This window comes from Citrus clementina, unplaced genomic scaffold (assembly GCF_000493195.1).
Source record: "Citrus clementina cultivar Clemenules unplaced genomic scaffold, Citrus_clementina_v1.0 scaffold_3, whole genome shotgun sequence".
Classification (NCBI taxonomy): domain Eukaryota; kingdom Viridiplantae; phylum Streptophyta; class Magnoliopsida; order Sapindales; family Rutaceae; genus Citrus; species Citrus x clementina.
In genome coordinates this window covers 24,782,387-24,807,168 of record NW_006262339.1, presented here as the reverse complement: position 1 = coordinate 24,807,168, position 24,782 = coordinate 24,782,387, and the positions used below count along the sequence as shown (strand labels likewise).

Below are 24,782 nucleotides of genomic sequence, written 5' to 3'. Positions count from 1 at the left end.
GATCAGCCCATACGTAACCGGCCCACAGGCCCATATTTGAGTGCGAGGAGCAACAGAGTTATATTAGGTGCTTGGCTTCTAGGGTTTCTGAAATTTTGAAGCCGCATCCAGCAACACCATCAGAAACCATGGTTCTCAAGTGCGTTCTCTCCTCTTTCTTCGTCTCATCAGTTCTTGTTTCTGTTTCCTGTGCGAAAGTTTTTGTGTTTCATACTTTTATTTTATTTATTTATTTTTGCTATATCTGTATTCTCTTTTTTTTAAAAAAAATTGTATGAACAAAGAAGTGACCCATTAATTGTTTGTTTCTGGTGTATCATCAGGACTGAACTTTGCAAATTCAGCGGTGCCAAGATATACCCTGGTAAGGGTATCAGATTTATTCGTTCAGACTCTCAGGTGATTAGGTTATTTCATTTTTTGTATTTGGAGTTTAATTATGTCAACATATTTTGCTTCAAATTTTACTATATAATTTCCTTTTTTCACTGGCTTGTTGTTAGATTTGAGTAGATATAGAAACATTTCTAATTAGTTGGCTTTATAGCATTAGCCTGGAATCTATAGCATTAGCACGGAATTTTTGTTACAAGTACTGATGAATTTGTATGAGATTGACCAGCGTAGAGCACAGTCAGTCATTGATGGTTCTAAATTAGGCACTGATGTTCTCTTTGTTGTTGATGAAGGTTTTCCTCTTTGCCAATTCTAAATGCAAGAGGTACTTCCACAACCGATTGAAGCCATCGAAGCTTACATGGACAGCCATGTACAGGAAACAGCACAAGAAGGTATTTTTCTTTTGTAACGTCCTTTGAATTCAACACCAAAATCACTATTTCTGATATAATTTGTGTGCTATCTGCAGGACATTGCTGCTGAGGCAGTTAAGAAGAAGCGTCGTGCCACTAAGAAGCCCTATTCAAGATCTATAGTTGGTGCCACCTTGGAAGTTATCCAGAAGAGAAGAACTGAGAAGCCAGAAGTCCGAGATGCTGCACGGGAGGCTGCACTTCGGTAGGCTTATTATTACCCATATGTACGTTTTCTATTCTGTTGGGTTCGAAGCTGTATGCATTACTAACTGATGTTGTGCTGTGATTTTCAGTGAAATTAAGGAGAGGATCAAGAAGACTAAGGATGAAAAGAAGGCAAAGAAAGCGGAGACGATGTCCAAGTCACAGAAGTCTCAAGTCAAAAGTAGCGTGCCTAAGGGTGCCGCCCCGAAGGGCCCCAAGCTAGGCGGTGGTGGTGGAAAGCGGTGAATTGCTTAGTCTTTTCAAATCTGCGGATGAGTATAAACAATTAGAACTTAATTTCATGTTTCTTGTATGGATTGATCAATCATGTAGACCAGATTTTTTTGTGGTTTTTGTTTATGGTTTTGCATTGGGAGTTAATTTGCCTTTTACTTAATTGAATCAAAGTTTTCTCAAGCATCATCAGTTGACTGTTTTGAGTAGTTGCCTACGGGCATATTTATGTGCATGTGTTTCTTGTCTTTGATATATCTAATTGTAGTAACATGTCTTTTGGCTTGCAAAATTTTGTGAAAAGAGCACTGTGAAATGCAGTTCACTTGATTGCCACCCCAACTTTGTGCATGTTTACTTAGAAGTAGGTAATGAAGTTCGGCCATATACCAAGATATGTTGTTATTATAGTCCAATAATTGTAGTAATGTACTAGACTGCCTTTGATCTACACGGCGCCTTTCTTTATTATGCGGAGATACAATGCTGAGATTTACTTTACCAAAATGTTTACAAACTTTATAGTCTGACCTACAGTAAAACCCGAAGGCCTCTTTTTGAGATTGACGTGAAAACATTATAAGTCGTTTGTTTCATAAGTTTTGATAAAAATGGTGTTTGGTAAATTCTTTGAAAGTTATTTATTTAACAATTTGAAACATTATTAGCAGCTACTCGCTTGTATCATATGTTTTGATAAAATGGTGTTTGATAAATTTTTTAAAAGTTTTTTTTTTTTGAGTAAATTCTTCTATTTTGACATTAGACTTTAAAAGGAGGTATATGGATGGCAAAATTCGGGTCCGGTTTCTTCTTCCCGGACCCGGATTAAACCTTGGTTTTTTTTCATTCGGGTCCGAAATGGGTTCAATTCGGAAAAATTCGGGTTTTCGAATTCTGGGTTTTGAACCCGGATCAATGAATCAGTTTCTAAAATTGTAAAAATAAAATCTTAATACATTTTCAATTAATAACACATCCGGATTGTAAATCATCCATAAACAATACAAATTTCTAAACAATAACACATCCAATAATATAAATCCATAAATGTCAATATTTCAATTAATAAAACAACCACAAATATTTCTCCATAATTTTCTATGAAACCTGCAAACATCGGGCTTGATGTCTTGAAAGCGACGACCTTCTTGTCTTGAATGATGTCACAAAGCGAAAATAATTAGCACGTTAATCCAAGGTAAAGCCCTTGTTTGTTTGCAAAGGAATGAAGGAAGATCCATGGATTAGTTAAAGATTAATCCAGTCATTTGGTCTCCTGCGGCCAAATCGAAGATGTAAACGAATGGAGTTTAAGAAAGACAGAGAGCGGGGCAAACTGAATAAAGGAGCGGTGTTGAGGTCGAATTGCGAGCGATCTGACAGAAGACGCAAGGCGTCGGCGACGGTGTCGAACCCGAGCTTGCGACGGCAGCAGCCTGGACCGATGATGATGAATAGACACTTTTCCTGCAGTAGTCAGCAGGCGACAGTTGCGATATGAGGAAGAGGAATAGATAAAATTAGTTTCTTTTTTGTTTGTATTTATATTAGTTAATAAATATAATTAAAAAATAATATTAAAATAAGATATTTGGGTTCCGAATATACGGGTTAATCCAAACTCGGAACAGGACTCGGATATATCCGAGTCACTAAAATTTATTCCGAATACTCCGGTACGGATTCAACCTGGCCCAGATTTTTCGGGTTCGTCTGAGTCCGAGCCGGGTTCGGGTTAAACACCATCCCTAAGAAGGTAAGAGTTGTTTTTTATAAGTCACTAAAATTCATTTCGGATACTCCGGTACGGGTTCAACTCGACCCAAATTTTTCGGATTCGTCCGGGTCCAGGTCAGATCCGAGTAAAACTGTCATCCCTACAAAAATAAGAGTTGTTTTTTTATAAATAATTTATTAAATAAGTCAAGATGTACGATATACCTATTTTCTAATATTCCAAAGGAAATAAAAAACGCCATACGTTATGGTCCATAGACGTGACCCCCCTAATAACTTTAGTTTGAAGACAAGAAATAGTTTATAAAACTGTTAATTGATATTTGTAAATATTTTTCTCCTAAATTAGCCTATGTAATTAATAAATACAATTGTAATTTGTAAATGTTTACCTCTTAAATTGGCTCTACTAAATTAAATTTATGAATATTTAAAAAAAAAATCAACTTCCTAGTTCCTACAATACATGAAGAAAGAATCGAACCTTAACAAAGAAATGTTCACAATTCAACCAATGAACTATGTAGACTTTGTCAGCATATTTAAATGTCAAATACTCATAAAAGAAATTAAAGTAATAAAATAAATTGCATTTATTTGTTGGGTGTCAAAGTTGACTAAGTGAACAAATTAGGGCATCTATTTAACAATAATGTGTGTATTCATATAATTATAGGATTTTAGAGTATGTAATTGTCAAAATCGAATTTTAAACAAATATACCAACCAAAATTACATTTTAACTTGTAAAAAATCATTTACAAATTACAATATTTTCGGTTCCATTGCTTCGAAATCAGACATCGCCACGTGCTAGCTGGTAGCTGCTTCACCTATTATCTTTTTGGAAGCAAAAGTGTTTTTAAAACTCAGTATCACTTTTTAAAAAGGGTTAATTTTGTCCTGCCCCCAAATGTTTCAATAATTTTTTACACGCATTCATATATTTTGAAAATACTCATTTCACACCTAATTCTGTTATTTTGACCGTTTATTCTAACGGTCAAAGGGTAAATTTGAAAATTTATATCCTAAATATTATTTGATGATGATAAATTAAATTTATTTGATAATTTAATTGATGGAATTATTATTAATTACCTTTAAATAAAATTTTTTAATGTAAACATTAATTATTAAATTAATATTTTATCTCATTTTATTTTTCTCTAATTCAAGATAAGGGGTATTTCGGATATTTATTTAAATTTCAAATAGGACCATTAAATATAACGGTCAAATTAACGGAATTAGGTGTGGAGTGAGTATTTTCGAAACATATGGGTGCGTGGCGAAAAATATTGAAACATTTAGGGCCAGGATAAAATTAACCCTTTTAAAAATGAGAGTACTTGGAGAAAAATTTATAATAATAATAACAAAGAAACTAACCCCAGCCAAAACTCACAAGCCGGCGCAAATACCAACCTCAGCTTGCCGCCGTTGATCTACCAGCCACGTCCCCAGTCGCCGCCGCCCTCGCAGCCCGTTCACTGCCCGTGCTGGTAGGCAAGGTAACATTTCTGCTTGCCAGAATTTGTGCAGCTTGTCTGAATAAACTTTAGTACACTCGCTCTTCGCACTGAATTTTCGAAACTTATTCGAATATAAAACTCACAAATGAAATAGAGCGATTCTCTCTCGTTCTAAAGAAACCTATTGAACATACTGATGTTGTATTGTTGTATACCCATGTTCTTGATTCTGAAAAGCATCTACATTAAATTTTATAACATCTGGACTTTTTTATCTGGGTGCGGGTAGTTAAAAAGCAATCTGAACGTGGATCTGATCCGGATTTGTTCAAATGAATGAGATTTTGTGACGTACAGTTGGTGTTTTGATTGAATTCATTGATGATTGATCATTTGGTTCATATTGAGTTACTGTTATTGAAAAAATTCGGAAAGACTGTAATTTGGCATCTAGGATTTACATAATTTCAGATGATTATTAGTATTCAATCTCCCCTCAGCCTTATTACGGGATGGAGCTGTAGAGGCTAAAATGGCTCTTTTATTTTGCTCAGCTGGAATGTATTGAGAATGAAATTTTAAAGGGACCATGCTTGGTCGTGTTTGCTGTTTCATTGTTATTTGAGACGTGCTTTATTTACAGTCACTGTTGATGCTATCGAATGATGTAATGACTGAAAATGAACATCAAAAAATCAATATAAGTAATAACAGAAGGAGAAGAATTAAACATCCTAATGCCAGGCAGTGAGTGGCCAATGAAATGGCGTGGCAAAGGATGTTGCTGACTCTCCCAAGCCATGGAATTGTATGGGGGAAGTTCATACACATCTATGGCAAGGCATTGCATTGAGCATTGTGGCATGTGCAAGCCAAGGCGTCCTATGAATAGCTTAGCACCACAATAAGGCATAAAATACGAAATTAGGATATGGGACCTCTACAATTTTTTTTTTTTTTTTCAATTCCCTAATTTTTTAATTCTCTCTACTATCAGTCTAAAATTATTCAGTTTATGAGCAAGCCACACTTTATTTATAGCATGTGATTGAAGGCAAACATAATTGCTTGGACTAGTTTTGACCAAGTAAACAGAAATTTTACCTTATGTCCATTCTTATTAAACATTGGACCTAGTTCCCTTATCTTTTTAATCTTATCTTTTGTGATTGGTTCAGTTATTGAAAAAGTTAAAAGAATGAATAAAGGAGCAGGAAGTGGGCCCACAGCTGCCGCAGCAGCTGCAGCAGCTCAGAAGCAGAAGACTCTGATGCAAAGAGTCGAAACTGATATTGCAAGTATTGTTGACAATTTCAGCCAGCTAGTCAATGTTGCAAGGGTATTCTACTGCTTAGAATCATTTCTTTTCTTCGTTATCACTCTTTTCCCACTTAAAGTAACATATAATTGGCTTCTTATGATGCAGTTATTTTAGTATTTTCTTGACTCTGTTGATGCACACGAAGAATTGATTGTTTTATGTTTTAGTTTAAACAACTTCCCTGCTGTTGAGAGAATCTTGCAGTCAATCACTTCAGTTATCTTGAAATTGACTTACATTTGACTTATATATTATGCTTAAAAATATTAATAACAAAAAATGTGCAGTTATTGGTTATGGTTAATATAACCTAATCATAGGAGCAAAATTGATTAATGAGACATCTACAAGTTTAAGTGAACATTGGAACAGAACCCTTATGGAAAGAATTTACTGACTAGTTTATTTGCTTGCTTCAATCTTGCACTGCAATGTCTACCTGGGGGCTGAGGCCTTGTATGCAAACAGGAAGTTCTTTCTTTTTTAACAATCATTTTAAGGTTCTCTCATCTCTGGAGTATTTTTGCTATGGATTTGACTATTCATTATGACATTTATTGAAAATTTCCTCGGAATCCATATATTCACTTGGCAGCATCTTATTGTATGTAGGTGAATGATCCACCCGTCAGAAACTCACAAGAATCTTTCATGATGGAGATGCGGGCATCCAGAATGGTTTGTAAATATTTAACATTATTTATGATTACATAGATGTTTTACTGTGCTTTACTACCATAAATTGCTAGTGAATTCTAAATTTCTCTACCAGTTGTGCAGCACAAACCTGACCGATTTCCTGCTCTTCATGTTATTTGATAAACTGAATGGTCCACATAATTCTGATCTGTTGACCTTCTTACTTGTTGAAATCATTCATAGTTTAATTATCTGCTTGTAGTCTGCTTTAAATTGTGGTTAAGCCGAGCTGCTTCTACAACTTATCTCATAATCATGTCTAAAAATAGTTTCTAACTGTTTCCTTTTTTTCATTCACGAAGAACAGGTTCAGGCAGCTGACTCTTTACTTAAGTTGGTCTCAGAGTTAAAGCAGACTGCTATTTTCTCAGGATTTGCATCTCTTAATGACCATGTAGAACAAAGGACTAATGAGTTTAACCAGCAGGCAGAAAAAACGGACCGAATGTTGGCTAGAACTGGAGAGGAGGCAGCTGCTAGTCTTAAGGAGCTTGAAGCTCATTATTATTCTTCTGGGCATAGGACAACTCAAAATTCTCAACAATGAGTTTGTGTCTAATCTAAGGACCTAGAAAGAAATAGATACTTGAACAATTTTTTGTGCTCTTTTTGTTTAGACACGACCGAATGATGTGTAATATGGAAAAAAGGAAATTCAGTGCCACTTTTCAAATGGAGTAGAATAGGGATTAATGGTACAATATTGTTTTCAAAGAGCCATATTGGACGTGTAAGCAAGAGCTAGAGCAAGAGCACTTTTGTTTTACAAAATTGTAAGAAGTTCCAACTGTTGTGTAGCATAAATACTTTGGACAAATGACTGGTATTTGTCCAACTGGGATTTATTAGGTTGTAAAGTTAGTAACTGCATCAAATGCAACCCTGATCTTAACTTAAAAAGCTTCTATTACTTGATGAGCTAGTTAAATTTTACAACTGAAGGTGAGACATGATAATTCGATTTAATGACATCATCACAACAAAAACTCATAGTTGATGAAATGGGTGATCATCTAACTCCAGCTTGATGGTGTCATTTGCTTCATCGTTTCTAATTGCACGAACGAAAATCATGATCTTCTGTTCTGTTTTTCTGGGGCTTTTGATTAAATACCCTTTAACAATTATTTAAATACTCCACTTTTTCATTTTCACGAGTACCCTAAGAAATGTAAAGTTTAAAATATCCTTAATAAATGCATCAAATCCTCCTCACTCTCTTCTTATCCAAAACAACTACAAAATCTCTTAAAATCTTTTATAACCTCTTACACAAGTATAGTTATGTATTAACATCTTTAACTCTCATAGTTTTTTCAATTGAAAGGAGGTGCATTGCTCATTAAACAAACCAATAAGGTATGTTAATGTTGTTGGGTTTTAAGTTTAACATTTTATTAAAAAAATCTAGATATTTTCCTCACATTATAATGTTCTATTTTCAATTTTTTTTTCACTATTTTCCTTATATGTCAAACTGTATGCAATATACGTTGTTTAATTATTTTTTTCAACAAGAGATCATGTTGAACATGTGTTTATGGCGAAAATGTTTTAGGTCGTGTATTTTATTGGACGTCATGTACGTCATGTAGTCGTATAGGTCATGTAATAATGTAGCTCGTGTAAGTAATGTAGTCGTGTAGCACGTATAAGAAATGTAGTCATGTAGTTTGTGTAAGAAATATAATCGTGTAAGTTGCGTAAGTAATATAATTGTATAGGTCGTATAAGAAATATAGTGGTATAAGTAATATAGTCGTATAAGTTGTGTGAGTCATATAAGTCATGTAAAATACATAGGTCTTATAGTTATTTACATAAGAAATTTTATATTATTGTTTTTATTGTAGTAATAGATATGGTTTTAGGACGTATGCATATTTTCTTTAATGGTGTATGAATTGAACAAAATGAACAAAATGACAAATATAAATTTTGAACGTTCTGAGGTGAAAGGGATAATAATACCACTATTATTCTGTCAATGCAGGGTTACGACATATGCAGAGAGCGCTTATCTTCTGCAAATTCATCTTCATTGATGTATTCGGTGAAAGTGTGAAGGAATAGTTCTCTTAGTTATACCTTTAAGTTTCAAAAATCAATTAATGAGTCGAAAAGCCTATTAACTTCAGAAATGTTCATTGATCAAGCAGACATGCTTGCTTGCACCAAATTTTCGCATTCCAATGACAGGGTGACGTCATTTAAATCTTTTGGTTTACTTAAGAAATATGTTAAAAGAGAAATTGGAAACATGTATTTCAGCATCTGATTAAACCATTTTGTTTTGAGTCATAGATGAAAGATCAAAGACGTCACTAAGTACAATCAACAAATGCTAATTAGAGAAGAGACTAAAAAGACCATTAGATCAAAATTTGGCCCTAGAATTCATCATTTTCCATAAGTAATTTAACCCTTATATTATAATAATTTAATTTTCCCCTGCAGTTCACAGAAGCAAAAACATAGTGCCTGTCATTTTCCCCCATGAGAAAGCATCGATCGGGTTTTAACCTGTAAAACAACTACACAATCATACTCCGGGGATGGGAAACTGGGTTGTAAGAGCTTCAACCCGACCACGAAGATCGGCGACATTATTCATCAACGAGAAATTGGGTGATGTGACAAAATTCATGAAGTCTTGGAGCTTTGATCCTTGAACCAACTTTTTAGCTTCCAGGGTTATTTCTACACCCTCGTGTATAAAGTCAGCAATTGCAACAAATTCTTTCTCAGAAAATCCTCTAGTTGTCATTGCAGGTGAGCCAATGCGAATACCACCCGGGACTAGAGCACTCTTGTCACCTTTACAATTAAACAGTAACAGTAGTAAGTAAATGCGTCATATAAGGAAAACGGACATAAAATAAAATTTAGAACCAAAAGCTAGACTAACCAGGCACTGAATTTTTGTTGAGAGTGATGGAGGCCATGTCAAGAATTTTCTCTACACGAGCCCCATCAATACCCTTTCAAAGAGCAAAAAGTAAATGGTAAGAGAAAATAATACTCAAAGATATGTTGCTTATGAAAGGTTGCAAGCAAAATTCAAAGAGAACTCAGCCTTTAATTACAAAAATTACCAAACAGAAAAGTCAGCAAAAAATTCCATATAATTAGATTTCTGGGCATGTTTCTCATGTGTTGTGATCAAACCAATTATGTTATAATAATACTCCCTTTTCAACATTTGTAAGAATCTTTTCACTTCATTTAAAATTATACTGACAATTGGGCACTCCTTATTGGTACTAGAGGAATAAGCAGCGAGAAGATTCATTTAAGAACCAAGAACTCACCATCGGCCTTAGATCTACAAGAACCAGGTGATTGTCGCTCCCTCCTGACACCAGCTTGTAACCTAATTCAACCAATCGGCTTGCAAGCGCTCTGCAATTAGAGACCACCTACAAAAATGAATAAATAAAATCAATACGATGAATTGGGGAATTCCTCACAAGAAGTTTTTACCAGATATGTGATACCTTGTTCTGGTAAACTTTAAATTCTGGAGACTGCACATGCTTCAAACAAACCGCAAGGCCCCCAATTGTATGGTTATGAGGACCACCCTGCAGATATGAAGCCTTCATCATGTCCCACCGATAGTCTCACAACTAAAAAGTTTATAAGAAAATCTCCACAAAAGATAAAGAACAGAATTTAATTCAGAGAAGTTATAGAAAAAACGTAAGAGACAAATCCAACCTGTAAACCTGGGAAAACAGCATTGTTAATGGCAGATTCCAGTTCCACTCCAAGGACAGGATCTTTCTTAAAGAAGATCATGCCACCTCTTGGACCTCTCAAAGACTGCATAGAAATGCATATATTTATTGTCGTGGGGGGTAAAAAATCTAAAGAATCAAAACAAAAGATAAATATAGTAATATTTAAAACTACATGACTATTTCAAACAGTAACTCATACCTTGTGAGTTGTTGTTGTCACGACGTCACAGTACTTGAAGGGGTCAGCAACCACAGAGGCAGCAACAAGGCCACTTATGTGAGCCATATCCATCATGAGAAAAGCACCAACAGCATCTGCAATCTACTCAAGCATATGGATCCCAGTAGTTAGTCACTAATGACGTAGACAGAACATTTTAGACCGCACACTGCTTACACCAGAACTAGCAGTAACTCCTTACCTGCCTCATGCGAGGATAGTCAAAGTCACGAGGATAAGCACTAGCACCAGCAATTATGAGTTTCGGTCGAAAGAGAATAGCAGTTTTCTCAAGCATGTCATAATTAACAAGGCCTGTTTAATATTAAAATAGAAATTTATATCAAACCACCAACTGAATTAAAAAGCAACTCTCTCCTTAGAAAATCTAAAAACTAGCATAACCTGTAGATTCGTCAAGTCGATAAGGCATAGACTCAAAATAAATTGAGGTGCCAGAAACCCGTCTTTTAGGAGTCATGAACCCATGAGACAAATGTCCACCATGTGGTAAATCCAAACCCTAGGAAAATTACAATAACATGTTATGAATTTGTGCACTTCTAGACACTGGAAATGAAAAACAGAAAGCATACTAACAACCAACCATTATTCGATCATGAGGTTTAAGAATTGCAGTATAAACTTCAAAGTTAGCAGGAGAACCAGACAGCGGTTGAACATTAACACCCCACTTATTTTCATCTAGGTTAAATGCTGCCAAAGCCCTTTTCTGACAAAGGGTTTCAAGCTCATCAATGTACTCGTTACCACCATAGTATCTGAGGTAAAGAAAACATATGTTTTTTCCATGTAAAATTGAATGAAAAAGAAATACAAAAATTAAAAATTAAATAAAATTTTCCTTGAATGAAGAAAGTTTACCTTTTACCAGGCAGTCCTTCAGAATATTTGTTTGTGAGGCATGAACCAACTGCCTCCATCACTGCTCGGGATGTAAAATTTTCTGATGCTATAAGCTCAAGGCTCTTAAACTGCCTCTCCTTCTCCTTAGTGATAATTTCACAGACCTCTGGATCTGCCTCACCCAGGCTGTAATCCACAAAGCTGCTTCCATCACCTAGACATTGTTGCATAAGATTCAAGACACTAAGCGTAAGCACCAATTTACCAATAAAAAATTTTCTAAAACTAAAGTGTTAAAAAAAATCTTACCTCCAATTTCAGGTATAGGGACAGATACAGAAGATGGTGGCCTCCCAGTAACCAAACTTCCTTCAATTGAAGAACATCTACAAGGCTTCACCACATTGAGCCTAATCTGATTTGGAAATCCAACCATCACAGACCCTTCGGAAGGAAAACGAGAGCCCTTAACCCAAATGGGCTGTTGCAGAGAACCCATAACTGCAGCTCCACTACAAGCCTGCATCTTGGTTTTCACTGGAGTATCTCAAAAATTTCCTACACATTCCAATATATATATATATATATATATATATATAAGAATTAAGTCCGAATATCAAACTCAGTATACAGCAAGCAATATGCACATAACATTGCACCGTAAAAAGAAAAAAGAAATTGCTAATTATAATGTGTTTCTCCTTATGTTCTGCAAGTTGCAACTGAAAAGAAGTATCAATAGCAATAGAGAAAATCAAGAGACGCTTAATCTACCCAAAGATAAGCACAAAAAAATCCACAACCAAACTAAAAAAGTTACAATTCACTAACTTAAATTAAATAGAAGTGATAGAGTTCATCAACCCATCATAAAACAAACAACATCAATGCTGTCACAAACTCTTGAAGCATCAGCTTCAAACATATTAAATTAGCAAGTACGTAAAGCATGATATCAGAAAAGCAAACCTAAGTCTGAGCAGAACTGTCTAGAAGCTATATATATATATATATATATTTATTTATTTATTTAATTTTTTCCCCTGCTGTATCTCAGAAATCCACATGGTAAACATAAACAGAAGTAAACAACATGGTTAAGTTTCTACACGGTTTAAAAGAGTAGTCTCATTGAACCACACGCAATATGCAAGGGGTGAAATTGGTAAGCCAAACCCAATCCACAAGGCTTCACTTTGACACGTAATCAAATAAAAACAAACAAACAAACAAACACGCCCTGGATAAAAAAATCTAAATTCAAATTCCTCAATACACCAAATCAACATGCAAGAAAAAATCAAAATAAATAATATCACATAAATCTGCGTGAACAGAGAACAACCTACATAAATGTAAAGAAAATTTCTCGCGAAAAGCAATTAAAGATTATTAGAAAACTTTAAATACCTCTCAAGTAATTTGCTGCAAGCCGAAGTGCTGAATGAGATTGTGAAGTGAATACACGTGCAGAGACGACGGATGGACGACAGCGGCGCCGGCGAGGCACTGAAGGATGCCGATTTTCGTTCAGTGTTTCACGGCGGCTTCGGCCACGGCTTAGGTCTGAGGTTTGTTTGTAAATTGTAACATATATATTTTGCGCAATTTCGTTTGACTATTTTGACCTTAGGGCTAGTGAGAGAATGTGAGACGGTGTCTCTTCCAGTTACCGCCAAGGCGCCAAATACTTTAAGCTTCATTTTCACGCGTTGTAAGGAATAAAGACAATTTCGGAATAGAAATAATTTTTTTTTAAAATAATGATAATGCCACAAATATTCGTATAAATTGACGTGGTGTAAATTTATTGCCCAGATAAAATATTAAAAATAAGAATATATTATTTAGACTAAAGTATATTTTCTAACTAATTAAATTATACCACATCTAATTGTGTAAAATAAATTTATATAATAATTTAAAATTATATTTTTACTCTTTTTTTAATCAACTTTTTTTTATGTTTTTATATTTTAAATTTGTTTTGACCTAAATAGAGTTTACACGGAGGTGATTATATGTCATTATTCTTAATAAACAAAACTATAAAGTTATAAGGAGTAATTAAATTTTAACTATATAATGATATAAAAATTCACAAGACTTTTTAAAATAACCTTTTAATTAACAAGTTCTGACTTTTATTAGAAGCTCTGAGTCTAATTTTTTTTAAAATTTATTAAATCTAGGAATATTAGTCAACCAAGACCACCTTTATATTGGTCACCCAATTTTTAATTATATTTCTTTTGTTTTGCGGCAAGAATTCGAACTCGGTTTTGTATTGATCGAACAAGGTTAATGTATGTTCAAAATTATCCATTAATATCGGTTACTGTATTATTCATTTAATTACTTTGAAGATCAGTAGAAGTCTTATAAAGTCTCTCAAAGACTTGACTCTGAATGCGTTTATAATTGAGGTTAGGCAGATGTAACTTAAAAATTACAGTAATAAAGTATTTAATAAATACTAATTATTGTAGTTCGAAAGTTATATATAATAAAAATTTATTATATTTTTAATAATTTTATCAAAATTATTATTTAAAATTTATATTTATTGCGTATTATTAATTTTTATTTCATAATTTCAAATTTTTTTCTACATCAACTATGCTTTAAAAGTTATAATATCTCAATTTTAAATAGAACCTCTATCATTGAGTTAGCGATCTAAATAATTCAATCGGTAGATAGAATCAAATAACATAAAATAACAGAAATTAAAGAGACAAAATATTATTCCGGCACGATCTTGATTTGAAAAAAAAAAAGTTATACTCAATACACACCTAGTGGATTGTCCATGATGAAATTATATTTGGAAGCCAATTTCTTCAATCTTCACCATCAAATTTATTTACTCAATACATTAATTTATCCAACACATTACTGTCAATACGATATTTTGAAAATTGTCGAGGTAAGACAGAGAATGAGCTTTAAAAAACGCAGTTGACAAACCCCCCGCTAGTTCTTAGTCGACACGAGTACACTTGCTGCAGAGTGCAGAGCCTTTTTGGCCGCTCGGTTTCACTTGAAATTAAATGTTAGACGACTGTAATCGGACTTGACCGCAACAACGGCATTTTCACACAGTTAATGCTTAATAATACACTGATTACTGATTAGTGATTCAAATTTGGAGCTCAATGGACACTGAAGAAGCGTGGACTCCAGAAGCAGAAGCCGCTGCAGTGAAGGAGCCTCCAAAAATCCATCGGCTAGAAGAGTCGGTAGTGAACCGAATTGCCGCTGGCGAGGTTATCCAACGACCGGTATCGGCCGTGAAAGAGCTCGTTGAGAATTCTCTCGATGCCAATGCCACTTCCATAAACGTCGTCGTTAAGGACGGCGGTCTCAAGCTCATCCAAGTCTCCGACGACGGACACGGCATTCGTGTATGTATCCGTGTCGTATAATTCCTTGAATTAATTTCGTTTCCTCGTCAGCAAAAGAACAGAACGACGACGTAAATTTGGTCTTTTGGAAATTTTTGTCTTATTTGCTTTAATTTCAGTACGAGGACTTGCCAATACTTTGCGAGAGGCACACGACCTCCAAGTTGTCAAAGTATGAGGACTTACAATCAATCAAATCCATGGGTTTCAGAGGAGAGGCTTTGGCAAGCATGACTTACGTCGGCCATGTTACCGTCACAACCATCACTAAAGGCCACTTGCACGGTTACCGGGTTTCATATAGAGATGGTGTCATGGAGAGTGAACCAAAAGCATGTGCTGCTGTCAAAGGCACGCAGATAATGGTACTATGAACCCCATGCATCCCTTTATGGGCTTGGCATAGCACAAATTCCTTTTTCCATATTTCAAGTTTTTGAGTTGGGAGTTATGCGCAAGTAAGAAAGGAATTTGACATAAGTAATCTTACTGGTTGAAGTTGTATGAGATCTAATGGCTTTTATGCGCACCTAATGATGGAGCTAATGTTCAATTGCGCATTTTGGGTAGAGCTTTTCTTAGGTTTCTTTCATTTTATCTTATTTGTGTGTTTATTATTAGGTGGAGAATTTGTTTTACAACATGATTGCTCGAAGGAAGACACTGCAAAATTCTTCTGATGATTACACAAAAATTGTTGATTTGCTAAGCCGGATGGCCATTCACCACACAAATGTGAGCTTCTCTTGCAGAAAGGTTGGTTACTTGAATGAAAGAAATTCGTTCCTAATATTTTTAATCTATTTTTTAATATATTTTACAATTCTTGCGATATTGTAAAGTGCTTTTTATTTATTTATTGTTAACATACTCAGCACGGAGCTGCTAGAGCAGATGTTCACTCTATTGCTACATCGTCAAGGCTTGATTCTATCAGAACTGTATATGGAGTGTCCGTTGCTAGTAATTTAGTGCAATTAGAAGCTTCAGAGTACAATGATTCCTCAAGTTTTGTTTTCAAGATGGATGGCTACGTTTCCAATTCAAATTATGTGGCAAAGAAAACAACAATGGTGCTTTTTGTCAATGGTATGTATGATCTGTCCAATTCTTTAAAATGGAGAGTGGTTAAATAGGTGATCAGGATTTGCATTCCTATGCATTGGATTTATTGTTCTTCTTCTATTGTCAGAAAGCAACACTTTTTTTTTTTGGCCGAGCTATTGCTACTTGTAGTCGAATGCTTGTTAATTTGTATTGCTAAACAAAGAGAAAAAAGTGGGGGGTGGTGGGATTCAAACAATCTCCCTTATAAACGGATAATATTTTCTTTAACTCGTGAGTAGTTCTTTTTAATGCTAAATAATTTTTGGCCAATATAAAATTTTCTTTATGCAAACACATTATCTGCTGATGAGTGGAGGAGACATTCGATAGTAAGATAAAACAACATGATGTCTGCTTAAAATTCTAGCCGCAATTATATCGGAGGTACTACACCCAATTAATTCATGTATACCATGTGTAGTTCAATTAAATATAACTACCAATTACATGGCGATAAAACAAATGCACACATGGCATACATGCAGTAGGACTTGTGTGATGAGTTTTAAAACGCTTGATACTTATGTGTATTTAAGCCAAACATGTGTTGCTTGTGTAAAACTTTTCCTTTCCATATTCATTTGAGTAAACTGATCGGTAAATATATATTTTGCTTATTTTGTTGGATTAATTAATGTTTTTAGACGAGAAACTGTAATTTGGTTGGTGTGTTCTTTACTATTAGTAGAGAATTGATTGTTGGATTTCGTGCAATTAATATTTTTTTCCCCCTTGTTCTTCTTAAACTGCAGATAGGTTGGTTGAGTGTGCTCCTTTAAAGAGAGCTGTAGAAATTGTTTATGCTGCAACCTTCCCTAAAGCATCAAAACCTTTCATCTATATGTCTATAGTGTTACCACCTGAGCATGTTGATGTGAATGTGCACCCAACAAAGAGAGAGGTACAAATTTTTGGTTCCTTGTTCTCCTTTATAGTACGGAACTCCTTCATACTATATTTCAGAGTGGAGATTTTGACAAGAGTTTCATGTTGCTAGAAGAAATCAGCAGAAAGATCAAATATGCATTTATCCCCACAGAACATTAATTGCATTATCTTTGCTCAGAATATGTAGTTGATTTATGTGATATGATGAACCAAACAGGGAAGAAGTTATTTAGAATTTGATGGTAGTTAGGGGTTTTTGTAATTGCCAGTGGTAGTTTACCTCATAGGATTAAGCAAATTTTTGTCTAATGTCAGCTTGGGGAAAACAGGCACTAGATCATGTTTTGGGCTGATGTTTAGATTGGGAGACTGCTTATAGCAGGCTTTTCTCATGGCTATACTGGTTGTCTTTAGAGAAAAACTCTCCTCTTCTTCTCATTGGTAATGGGATTTTAAAGTTTTCTGATATTTGAAATTTGTAAAGGCCGTCCATTGTGCTGAACTGCTTGGGTTTTAATAGGTTGTTACTTTTCAAAAAATTAGATTATAAAAGTGTGTGAACTTTTGTAAAGTCAGGGTTTTTTTTTTTTTTCCTTCTGAATCCTTCTATCCCAGCCGTATAGACAATTTCTGCATCCCATTATTTGAACCTTCCATTTTTATATGGAATGCTAAAGTGCTCCCTAAATTAAGATGTTGGTATGGGCAACGGCTTGTGGAAAACTCAATAGAAATGTTATGGTTCAAAATCGAAGGTCGGTGATGTCATTTTATTCTAATTGTGGCAAAACATTTAAATAAGTTTTAATCCATCGCATCCTTCACTTCCCTTTAGCTGCATTTTTCTGCTCTAAGTTGGCTCATGCCTTCAATTTCTGCTGGGTATCCATTCTTCTAGTTAATCTCTGCACTTTAAAAAGCTTCTTACATAGGAAGGCTGTTGTCTTATGTGATGTGTGGACTTCCTGTTCACATTTTTCTTATCCAAAAGAAAAAGAAAATAGAGTATATGTTGATGTGCTTTACGTAAGAGGAACAACGTATCAATATGCAGGTAAGCCTTCTGAATCAGGAACTCATTGTGGAGAAGATACAGTCAGCTGTTGAATTGAAACTGCGACAGTCAAATGATTCAAGGACGTATAAAGAACAGGTACTTTCATTAAACTTGAACTGGAAGAAATCTGATTCTTTCTAGCTTTTGGTTAGATAATATTTGCTACTGCGTGCATTCAGTAGTCCCATGTTCTCTGCCTGACTCCAAAAATATCAGCCAAAGAATAGAAGACAACTGACAATGTCTTGCTTTTTATCAAATTTGGTATTTTTGTTTTCATTATATGAAAATATTGTATGATTTAACAGAATAAGAAAGTAACAAAAGTGAACCAGAGGTTGAAGGGCATTAAAAACAATACTTAAAACAGCTATTTAGAATCCCTTGGGGCCGCCTACCTGGGATATTTATTTTCTGCTGGTTTGCTGACTACCAAGCTTGTGGGGTCTGTCTCTGGCAGTAGTCATGGTCTAGAACTTGGCAAACGTAGAAAGCTCGAGAGATTTCTGGGCTATAAGCCACAGCCTTTTAATTAGTCCAAACTTTTATCAAATTGGATAATTAGTTAAAACCTTATAGATTTTTTATTTTTTATTTTCATTTGCAAACAAACTAAAAAATTTAATAGCAGGAATTTGATAAAGGTAGAAGCAAGAAAAGTAAGGAGACAACTTTTTTAATGACATCATGGAGCTTTATCATGCACAAGTTAATGAATTATGATCCAATTGCTCTCAGTAAGCCTTGCTTATTTTTTCAATAAGCTTATTACAGAAGACTTGTGCATACACACCAAACAACTTGTGCACACACACAAAACAACTTGTGCACACACACAAAACAACCTATTTTTATATTTCTTCTAATGTTGTTGAGTACACGATCATTTTCAAGCCAGCATATCATTTGGAATTTCTTTCTTCCATTTCTACTGCCATGATAGTACATTAAGAATAGATTTCCTTTATCTCCGTGTCTTCTAATTTGTGTTTTCTTGGCATCTGTGTTTTGTGCATGCGGCAGACTGTGGAATCCTCTCCATCTAGCCCTTACAATCCAAGCAAGGACTTGCATCTTAATCCTTCTGGTATGGAAAATGTTTTCCTCCTGTTACTGTTGCATGCCTTGTGTTTGCATGATGCTTTTGATTTATTAATTCAATAAGTTTGAAGAGGAAGCCAAAGATTGGTGATAAGTGATGAGATAATTAGGAGAGAAACAATTGAAAAAGAGTGGAGAATATTAAAGAGTGGCGAGATTGAGGAAAGAAACAAAGCAGCTAGTAATTTATGTTGTACTATTTATTTTAATAAATTATTTGAGCATCATAATTATTTCAATTAAAATAATTTCAAAACTCCCTCTCAAGTTGGAGAATACTTTGAAATACAATATTCTACCATTTTTTTTTCATTTAAGTTAATTTTAACACTCTCAAGTCGAGTTTTTACATGTTTTTTTTTTTGATAGAAAATCCCTCACATCTATTGTCTTACCTCTTGGCTTGTTTTTGAACTTGCGGTAATTTTAAATATTCTCTCTACCTTCCTGATACCCATTTTCTTGGACCTTATAGCTTTGACCACAGGCTTTGATTGATTGCACGTCTAATTTTCGTCAGACTTCACTCTTAGTTTAGTGTTAAAAGGGACAGATTTATTGCCATGCCTGACTAAAGCATCTTGAGCATCTAGTGTATTCTTCTGTGCTGTGAGTTTAATACAAACAGCAATGAAAAAGGAGGGGTTGATCAGATCGCAAAAATGTTCTTGTCCTCCCCCCCCCCCCCCCCCCCCGCCCTTTGAGAGACAGAAAAAAAAAAAAAAAGGAACGGAAGAGACTAAAGAGAAGAAGGTGAATATTTGGCTCTAATTCATAGTCGAAAATCAGGCCCAGACTTATAAAGAGAAGTGAAGAAGAGAGTGAAAACAATGGACAAAGAGAAGTGGGTATCTAGTGTATTTAGATTGAAGCTGACCTCTACTTTATTAATTAACTAATGAGGTTATTATGGGTGTTTGTTACACCCTTTAATACAACATTTTACCATCAAAATAATTGAAAACTCCAGTAAATTTATTTGTCCAGGATGTTGGATTTTTTCTTCCAACTCAAAACTTTATTTTTTTGTTTATTTATCTTTTTCGATAGGGTCAAAATTGCAAAAGGTTCCTGTGAACAAAATGGTAAGAACAGATTCATCAGATCCAGCTGGAAGATTGCATGCCTATGTGCAAAGCAAGCCTCATACATCTGTTGCAAGTGGTCCAAATTTAAGTGCTGTCAGGTATGATTGCTCTTTAATTGGCTGCTACTTGTTTTGAGTGCTGCAGAAATGCTTCTCTAACGTGTTTGAAAATCTCTTGGGCATCAGTTGGCAGCCAACTTTTCTAAGGGAAGTAATTGTCCTTCTGATTTTTATAAATAAATTTTTGTGCACACCGTCAAAGCAAGGTGCATCTCTGTGGTATGGTTGGATATACCCAATTATTGCTCAAAGCATGTGCAAAGAAGAGAGGGGTAGGAATGGAGCTTAGCTGTTGAAAATTGCAAATTATCTAGTTATTCTCAAGAACCAATACAATACTTTCGTTATTGTACAATAAATTGGCGTAATCTTTACGATTTATATTCGTCTGATTTTTTGAGGCCTTTAGGCGATGCTGGATATTTAGCTTTACCTCTTTTCCTGATATTTTCTTTTGTGCTGCTTCTGAATTTTAGGTTTGCTTCACCCTACGTAAGTATATGTACATATTTTAATTCATTTGCAATAGTAGCCATCAGTATTAGTCTATTTCTTCTGCAATGTTTGTGTGAATATGCCAAATCAGTTCTCTTATTTTTCATACAAAATATCCAATTGTAGGTCTTCTGTTAGGTAAAGAAGAAACCTGAACGAAACTGCAGATCTTGCAATAGTAGCCATCAGTATTAGTCTATTTCTTCTGCAATGTTTGTGTGAATATGCCAAATCAGTTCTCTTATTTTTCATACAAAATATCCAATTGTAGGTCTTCAGTTAGGCAAAGAAGAAACCTGAACGAAACTGCAGATCTCACTAGTATTCAGGAACTTATTGATGATGTAGATCGCAATTGTCATTCAGGTAATAACCTGCTCAAGTTCCTTTGTGTTGACTTTCAAAAGCTTTATAAAGAGTAGGGTAACTTTTCTTACAATTTCTTTAATGTATATATAGGTCTACTGGACATTGTAAGACATTGCTCCTTTATTGGAATGGCAGATGATGTTTATGCATTGCTTCAGCATAACACTCATATGTACCTTGCTAATGTAGTGAGTCTAAGGTATGACTTCTATAGATGCGGTTGTAGGAGCTGATAAATGAATGATTTTATATTCTTGCTAGGATTTTATATTTGTTGCTTATCTAGAATGTTATTATTTTTTTCTTAGTGACGAAGGTCCAAAACTGTTTTAAAAACTAGCTTTTCCTTTCAACTTTTCTTGGAGATTGATTACCAATTTAGTTTGTGAGCTTAGTTAAGCGACTCTCTGTTTCTCATTTTTTATCTCTTTCTCTGGTATGATCCCTACTTTTATCTCTCTCATTTTTTTATCCCCTTGAAACATCACTGCTCACAGCTGTGGCTTTTCTCTATGTGAAGTCCCCTGTAGTCTATGGAACAACTACTGCTGGAGCAAAAATAATACACTTTTCTCATTTTTGGTTTCTACTGCAATTCTTTCAAGTTTGTTATAGGCACTAGGATGCTTATTCTTTTAGGCTCTCCTTGTATGAATTTTCTCTCCCTGTGCTCTTACAGCAAAGAACTCATGTATCAGCTAGTTCTGCGACGGTTTGCCCATTTTAATGCTATACAATTAAGCGACCCAGCACCTTTGTCAGAGTTGCTTATGTTGGCTCTCAAAGAAGAGGACCTGGATATGGAAAACAGTGAGAATGATGACCTGAAAGAGAAGATTGCGGAGGTAATTTTCTTTTTTACATTGATTTCCTCATATTAGCTTTCATTATCTTCTGTTATTGTGACCGTTTATTATCAAGTATATTGACCTTTTGAAAATCCTTTTGTTCATGTAAGGTAGTTGTTTTTCCTTTTGCCTCTGGAGCTAATAATGCAGATACTATATATAAAATTATCTTGAATGAAAATTCTCATTATTTGTTGTATTCTTGATTAATATTATTTACATGATAAGAACTTGTTGTAACAGAAGAGCTTTCAAATATGTGATTTTGTCCAAACAATCTGACTGACTTATGTCTCTTTTGATCCTTATATAGATGAACACAGAGCTGCTCAAGCAAAAGGCTGAAATGCTGGAGGAGTATTTCTGTGTCAAAATTGATACACGAGGGAATTTGTCTAGGCTTCCCATCATACTTGACCAGTACACTCCTGACATGGATCGGATTCCTGAATTTGTACTTTGTTTGGGCAATGATGTAGGTTGAAACATTTAATTGATATTCATTTGCTATGAATCTTTCCATTCAGTCTGTTATGGGTTGATGTAGTGACCCTTCTTGATATATCAGTATGATAATTCTCTAATTTCATATTTAGAGATCAAGTTTGCATGTGCAGTTGTGCATACCACAGTTTTGGTATAGAAATCTTACGTCATCAATCTTTTGACATACGTATTTACATCAATGCAAAATGTAACTTTTAATAATTATTGTAGGTTGACTGGGAGGATGAAAAATGTTGTTTTCAAGCAATTGCTGCTGCCCTGGGTAACTTCTATGCTATGCATCCTCCTCTGTTGCCCAATCCTTCAGGTGAAGGTCTGCAGTGTTACAAAAAGAGAAAACCTTTGAAGAACCCTGTAGATATAGAAAGGTACCCGAATGATGCAGGTATGGCTATTCACCCCAGGGAAGTCATCGTATAACTGTTGATATTAAGTCATTTCAGTGACTTAGATGTTGATTTTGTCTCAATTACTTTCATGTGCACGCTATATGATGTGTTGAGTGTCTCTGTAATTTGACACCCTAACATCTAACTACCGTATAAAATGAGCTTCGGAGTTGATGATCAGCAGGTTGGTGTTAATGCCTGTAGTAGTCAAATTAGAATCATGAAGAAAAACCATAAAAGCACCAACAGTAATGGTCAATGAAATATTACAGTTGGATTATCTTGCTCGTTTGCTCGGTGGTAAATCTTTTCCTGCTCCTCCTAGACTTATCTTGTTTTTAATTTGTGGATAAGCTATGTGACTGGTAATGTATTAAAGTTTGAACACTTAGTCACTAGATGTGAGAGTTTGCCTTTTACCAAATCCCTGTGCTATGTGGTTGTTTGCATTGTCATCCCTCCCTATAGTCACAATTACCCATCTCATACCTTCTTATTCTTTTCCACCTTCTGGTGGAATATATTGTGCAAGCATATATTTGTGTTTATATTTAGGGGGATTGACACTTCCCCCGTAACAGCCGCGTTCCTTTGTATCTTCTGCCTGTTTTTCAGACATTTGACCGGTACAATCCCTGGATTTCCAACTTTTCCATTTCTTGTTTGTCATAGGTGATAATGTGGAAAATGAGGATGAGATTGAACATCAACTACTTGCAGAGGCAGAAGCTGCATGGGCTCAGCGTGAATGGTCAATTCAGCATGTCTTATTTCCGGCCATGAGACTTTTTCTCAAGCCACTAAATTCAATGGCTACAAATGGAACATTTGTTAAGGTAAGATGTTGATCTACTGCTCATATTTCTTATCGGTGTTTCTATGTCCTAAAAGTGGATTATGATTTTCATTGCGTTGCATTTCTTTTCTCTTTCGTCTAAATTTGATTAGACTTCTACAGTTCAATAAGGTACATGTAAAGTTTGCTACTCTAGAAAAACTAGCCACTTCATAATTTTTTAATTATCTTGTGTGACTGAGGGTTGATTGTTTCAATGTAACTTTAGTCTTGTTGTTCATCATGAAACTGATGTATGATCCTCACTTTCTCTAGGTAGCATCGCTGGAGAAGCTCTACAAGATTTTTGAGAGATGTTAGCTGAAATAGTTCCTTTGAAACCTCAAAATGAAGGTCTTGAGAATGGATGATGTTAATAACGGCTTCCAGGTTTTGTAGTCTAGTTCAATATCTACTTTTGATATAAATATATGTTGTGACAATATTGAAAGGTGGCGAGTTATTAATTGTGGTGTCAGTCACTTCACAATTCACATTGTTCTTGGTTCGTATAGAAAGCTTTTTCTGCAGTGTAATCCCTCTCTCTCCGCTGATTAAGTCGGAAATTCTAACTAAACAAATGAGAATTTGAGTTTTCAAACTACCACAAAGAAACAACAAGAAGCAATAATAAGCTCAACAACAATTAGGATTATGGCAAAGACCCCTCGAACTGGTTTCAATGGGTTTTGCTACGATGTATTAGTTGCACTCTGCATTTGTAACAAATTTTTCGTTGTACGTAATAAATATTTTGTTGATTAGTAACTACAAATAAGTTTATGTAACATACATCCTGAAAAACATAAATTATACATGAAAAAAAAGAAGAAAAAGAGTTACTAATAATGAAAAATAATTATTAATAACGACAATGAGATGGATGCTGCGATGTGGCTTCTATATATTACAGGAGACAATAATATTAATAACTTAAAATGACAAATTGAGCCTACCGTGACTGCAAGGGAGCAGTTGGAATCTTCTAGTCTTCTAGCTAGCTAGTTATGACTTATGAGAGCAAAGGCCATCTAAGCCCAGAGATAATCCATCCATTCATTGTTGTACTCTTATTTTTATTTTCACTGTTACAAGTTAAAAAAGAAAATAAGTTCTTTATTTCTTCTCAATAAACCCAAATTAACGAGCTATCAAGCTGCCTCAATTTTGAATTTTTAAGTTTTATGATTTCTGCTTCTCAGGATCTACACGGATGGGTTCAATTGAGATTAATTGTACTAAAAAGTAATGTTATAAGAAAATGTATAAGATATAAAATTATTTTCAAGTGCGGACGTCATCTATCAGAATTAA

General features: G+C 34.7%; 4 protein-coding genes across 5 annotated transcripts; 3 read left to right on the top strand and 1 right to left on the bottom strand.

Annotated features, from left to right (window-relative positions):
* Window positions 1-40: 40 nt before the first annotated feature.
* Window positions 41-1,482, top strand: LOC18049070 (60S ribosomal protein L24). Its single transcript, XM_024188558.1, has 5 exons — window positions 41-139; window positions 324-399; window positions 690-791; window positions 869-1,017; window positions 1,109-1,482. The coding sequence occupies exons 1-5, from the start codon at window positions 129-131 to the stop codon at window positions 1,263-1,265; spliced, it is 495 nt and encodes a 164-aa protein (XP_024044326.1). The 5' UTR covers window positions 41-128; the 3' UTR covers window positions 1,266-1,482.
* A 2,850-nt stretch (window positions 1,483-4,332) lies between these two features.
* On the top strand, window positions 4,333-7,382 carry LOC18048761 (mediator of RNA polymerase II transcription subunit 22b). Of its 2 annotated transcripts, none has more exons than XM_006441886.2 (4): window positions 4,333-4,507; window positions 5,647-5,807; window positions 6,402-6,467; window positions 6,796-7,382. In XM_006441886.2, the coding sequence occupies exons 2-4, from the start codon at window positions 5,667-5,669 to the stop codon at window positions 7,033-7,035; spliced, it is 447 nt and encodes a 148-aa protein (XP_006441949.1). In that variant the 5' UTR covers window positions 4,333-4,507; window positions 5,647-5,666; the 3' UTR covers window positions 7,036-7,382. The 2 variants fall into 2 exon arrangements, with proteins under 2 accessions (XP_006441949.1, XP_024042660.1); XM_024186892.1 differs by having other exon boundaries at window positions 5,659-5,807; window positions 6,796-7,161.
* Window positions 7,383-8,845: 1,463 nt separating this feature from the next.
* On the bottom strand, window positions 8,846-13,025 carry LOC18048760 (serine hydroxymethyltransferase 3, chloroplastic). Its single transcript, XM_006441885.2, has 12 exons — window positions 12,729-13,025; window positions 11,628-11,876; window positions 11,337-11,532; window positions 11,059-11,233; window positions 10,857-10,974; window positions 10,654-10,766; window positions 10,431-10,553; window positions 10,209-10,313; window positions 9,986-10,072; window positions 9,800-9,907; window positions 9,397-9,469; window positions 8,846-9,305 (listed from the first exon to the last, which is right to left on the bottom strand). The coding sequence occupies exons 2-12, from the start codon at window positions 11,842-11,844 to the stop codon at window positions 9,031-9,033; spliced, it is 1,590 nt and encodes a 529-aa protein (XP_006441948.1). The 5' UTR covers window positions 11,845-11,876; window positions 12,729-13,025; the 3' UTR covers window positions 8,846-9,030.
* A 1,103-nt stretch (window positions 13,026-14,128) lies between these two features.
* Window positions 14,129-24,127, top strand: LOC18048759 (DNA mismatch repair protein MLH1). Its single transcript, XM_006441883.2, has 15 exons — window positions 14,129-14,725; window positions 14,845-15,090; window positions 15,347-15,481; window positions 15,601-15,814; window positions 16,585-16,733; window positions 17,775-17,873; window positions 18,801-18,864; window positions 19,929-20,064; window positions 20,792-20,886; window positions 20,980-21,088; window positions 21,569-21,734; window positions 22,051-22,212; window positions 22,455-22,629; window positions 23,306-23,469; window positions 23,745-24,127. Exons 1-15 carry the CDS (start codon window positions 14,477-14,479, stop codon window positions 23,787-23,789), a joined length of 2,208 nt encoding a protein of 735 aa, XP_006441946.1. The 5' UTR covers window positions 14,129-14,476; the 3' UTR covers window positions 23,790-24,127.
* Window positions 24,128-24,782: the final 655 nt, after the last annotated feature.

What these genes read in the sequence shown, in the direction of transcription:
- LOC18049070 (XM_024188558.1), top strand. An exon ending in ACAGGAAACAGCACAAGAAG is followed by an intron (nt 792 to 868) that starts GTATTTTTCTTT and finishes TGCTATCTGCAG; the next exon opens with GACATTGCTGCTGAGGCAGT. An exon ending in GCACGGGAGGCTGCACTTCG is followed by an intron (nt 1,018 to 1,108) that starts GTAGGCTTATTA and finishes TGTGATTTTCAG; the next exon opens with TGAAATTAAGGAGAGGATCA.
- LOC18048761 (XM_006441886.2), top strand. Translation starts at nt 5,667, where the DNA reads ATGAATAAAGGAGCAGGAAGTGGGCCCACAGCTGCCGCAGCAGCTGCA. An exon ending in AGCTAGTCAATGTTGCAAGG is followed by an intron (nt 5,808 to 6,401) that starts GTATTCTACTGC and finishes TATTGTATGTAG; the next exon opens with GTGAATGATCCACCCGTCAG. An exon ending in AGATGCGGGCATCCAGAATG is followed by an intron (nt 6,468 to 6,795) that starts GTTTGTAAATAT and finishes CACGAAGAACAG; the next exon opens with GTTCAGGCAGCTGACTCTTT.
- LOC18048760 (XM_006441885.2), bottom strand. Translation starts at nt 11,844, where the DNA reads ATGCAGGCTTGTAGTGGAGCTGCAGTTATGGGTTCTCTGCAACAGCCC. An exon ending in ACTATCCTCGCATGAGGCAG is followed by an intron (nt 10,554 to 10,653) that starts GTAAGGAGTTAC and finishes ATGCTTGAGTAG; the next exon opens with ATTGCAGATGCTGTTGGTGC. An exon ending in TGACAACAACAACTCACAAG is followed by an intron (nt 10,314 to 10,430) that starts GTATGAGTTACT and finishes ATTTCTATGCAG; the next exon opens with TCTTTGAGAGGTCCAAGAGG.
- LOC18048759 (XM_006441883.2), top strand. Translation starts at nt 14,477, where the DNA reads ATGGACACTGAAGAAGCGTGGACTCCAGAAGCAGAAGCCGCTGCAGTG. An exon ending in TGCACCCAACAAAGAGAGAG is followed by an intron (nt 16,734 to 17,774) that starts GTACAAATTTTT and finishes ATCAATATGCAG; the next exon opens with GTAAGCCTTCTGAATCAGGA. An exon ending in AGATCGCAATTGTCATTCAG is followed by an intron (nt 20,887 to 20,979) that starts GTAATAACCTGC and finishes ATGTATATATAG; the next exon opens with GTCTACTGGACATTGTAAGA.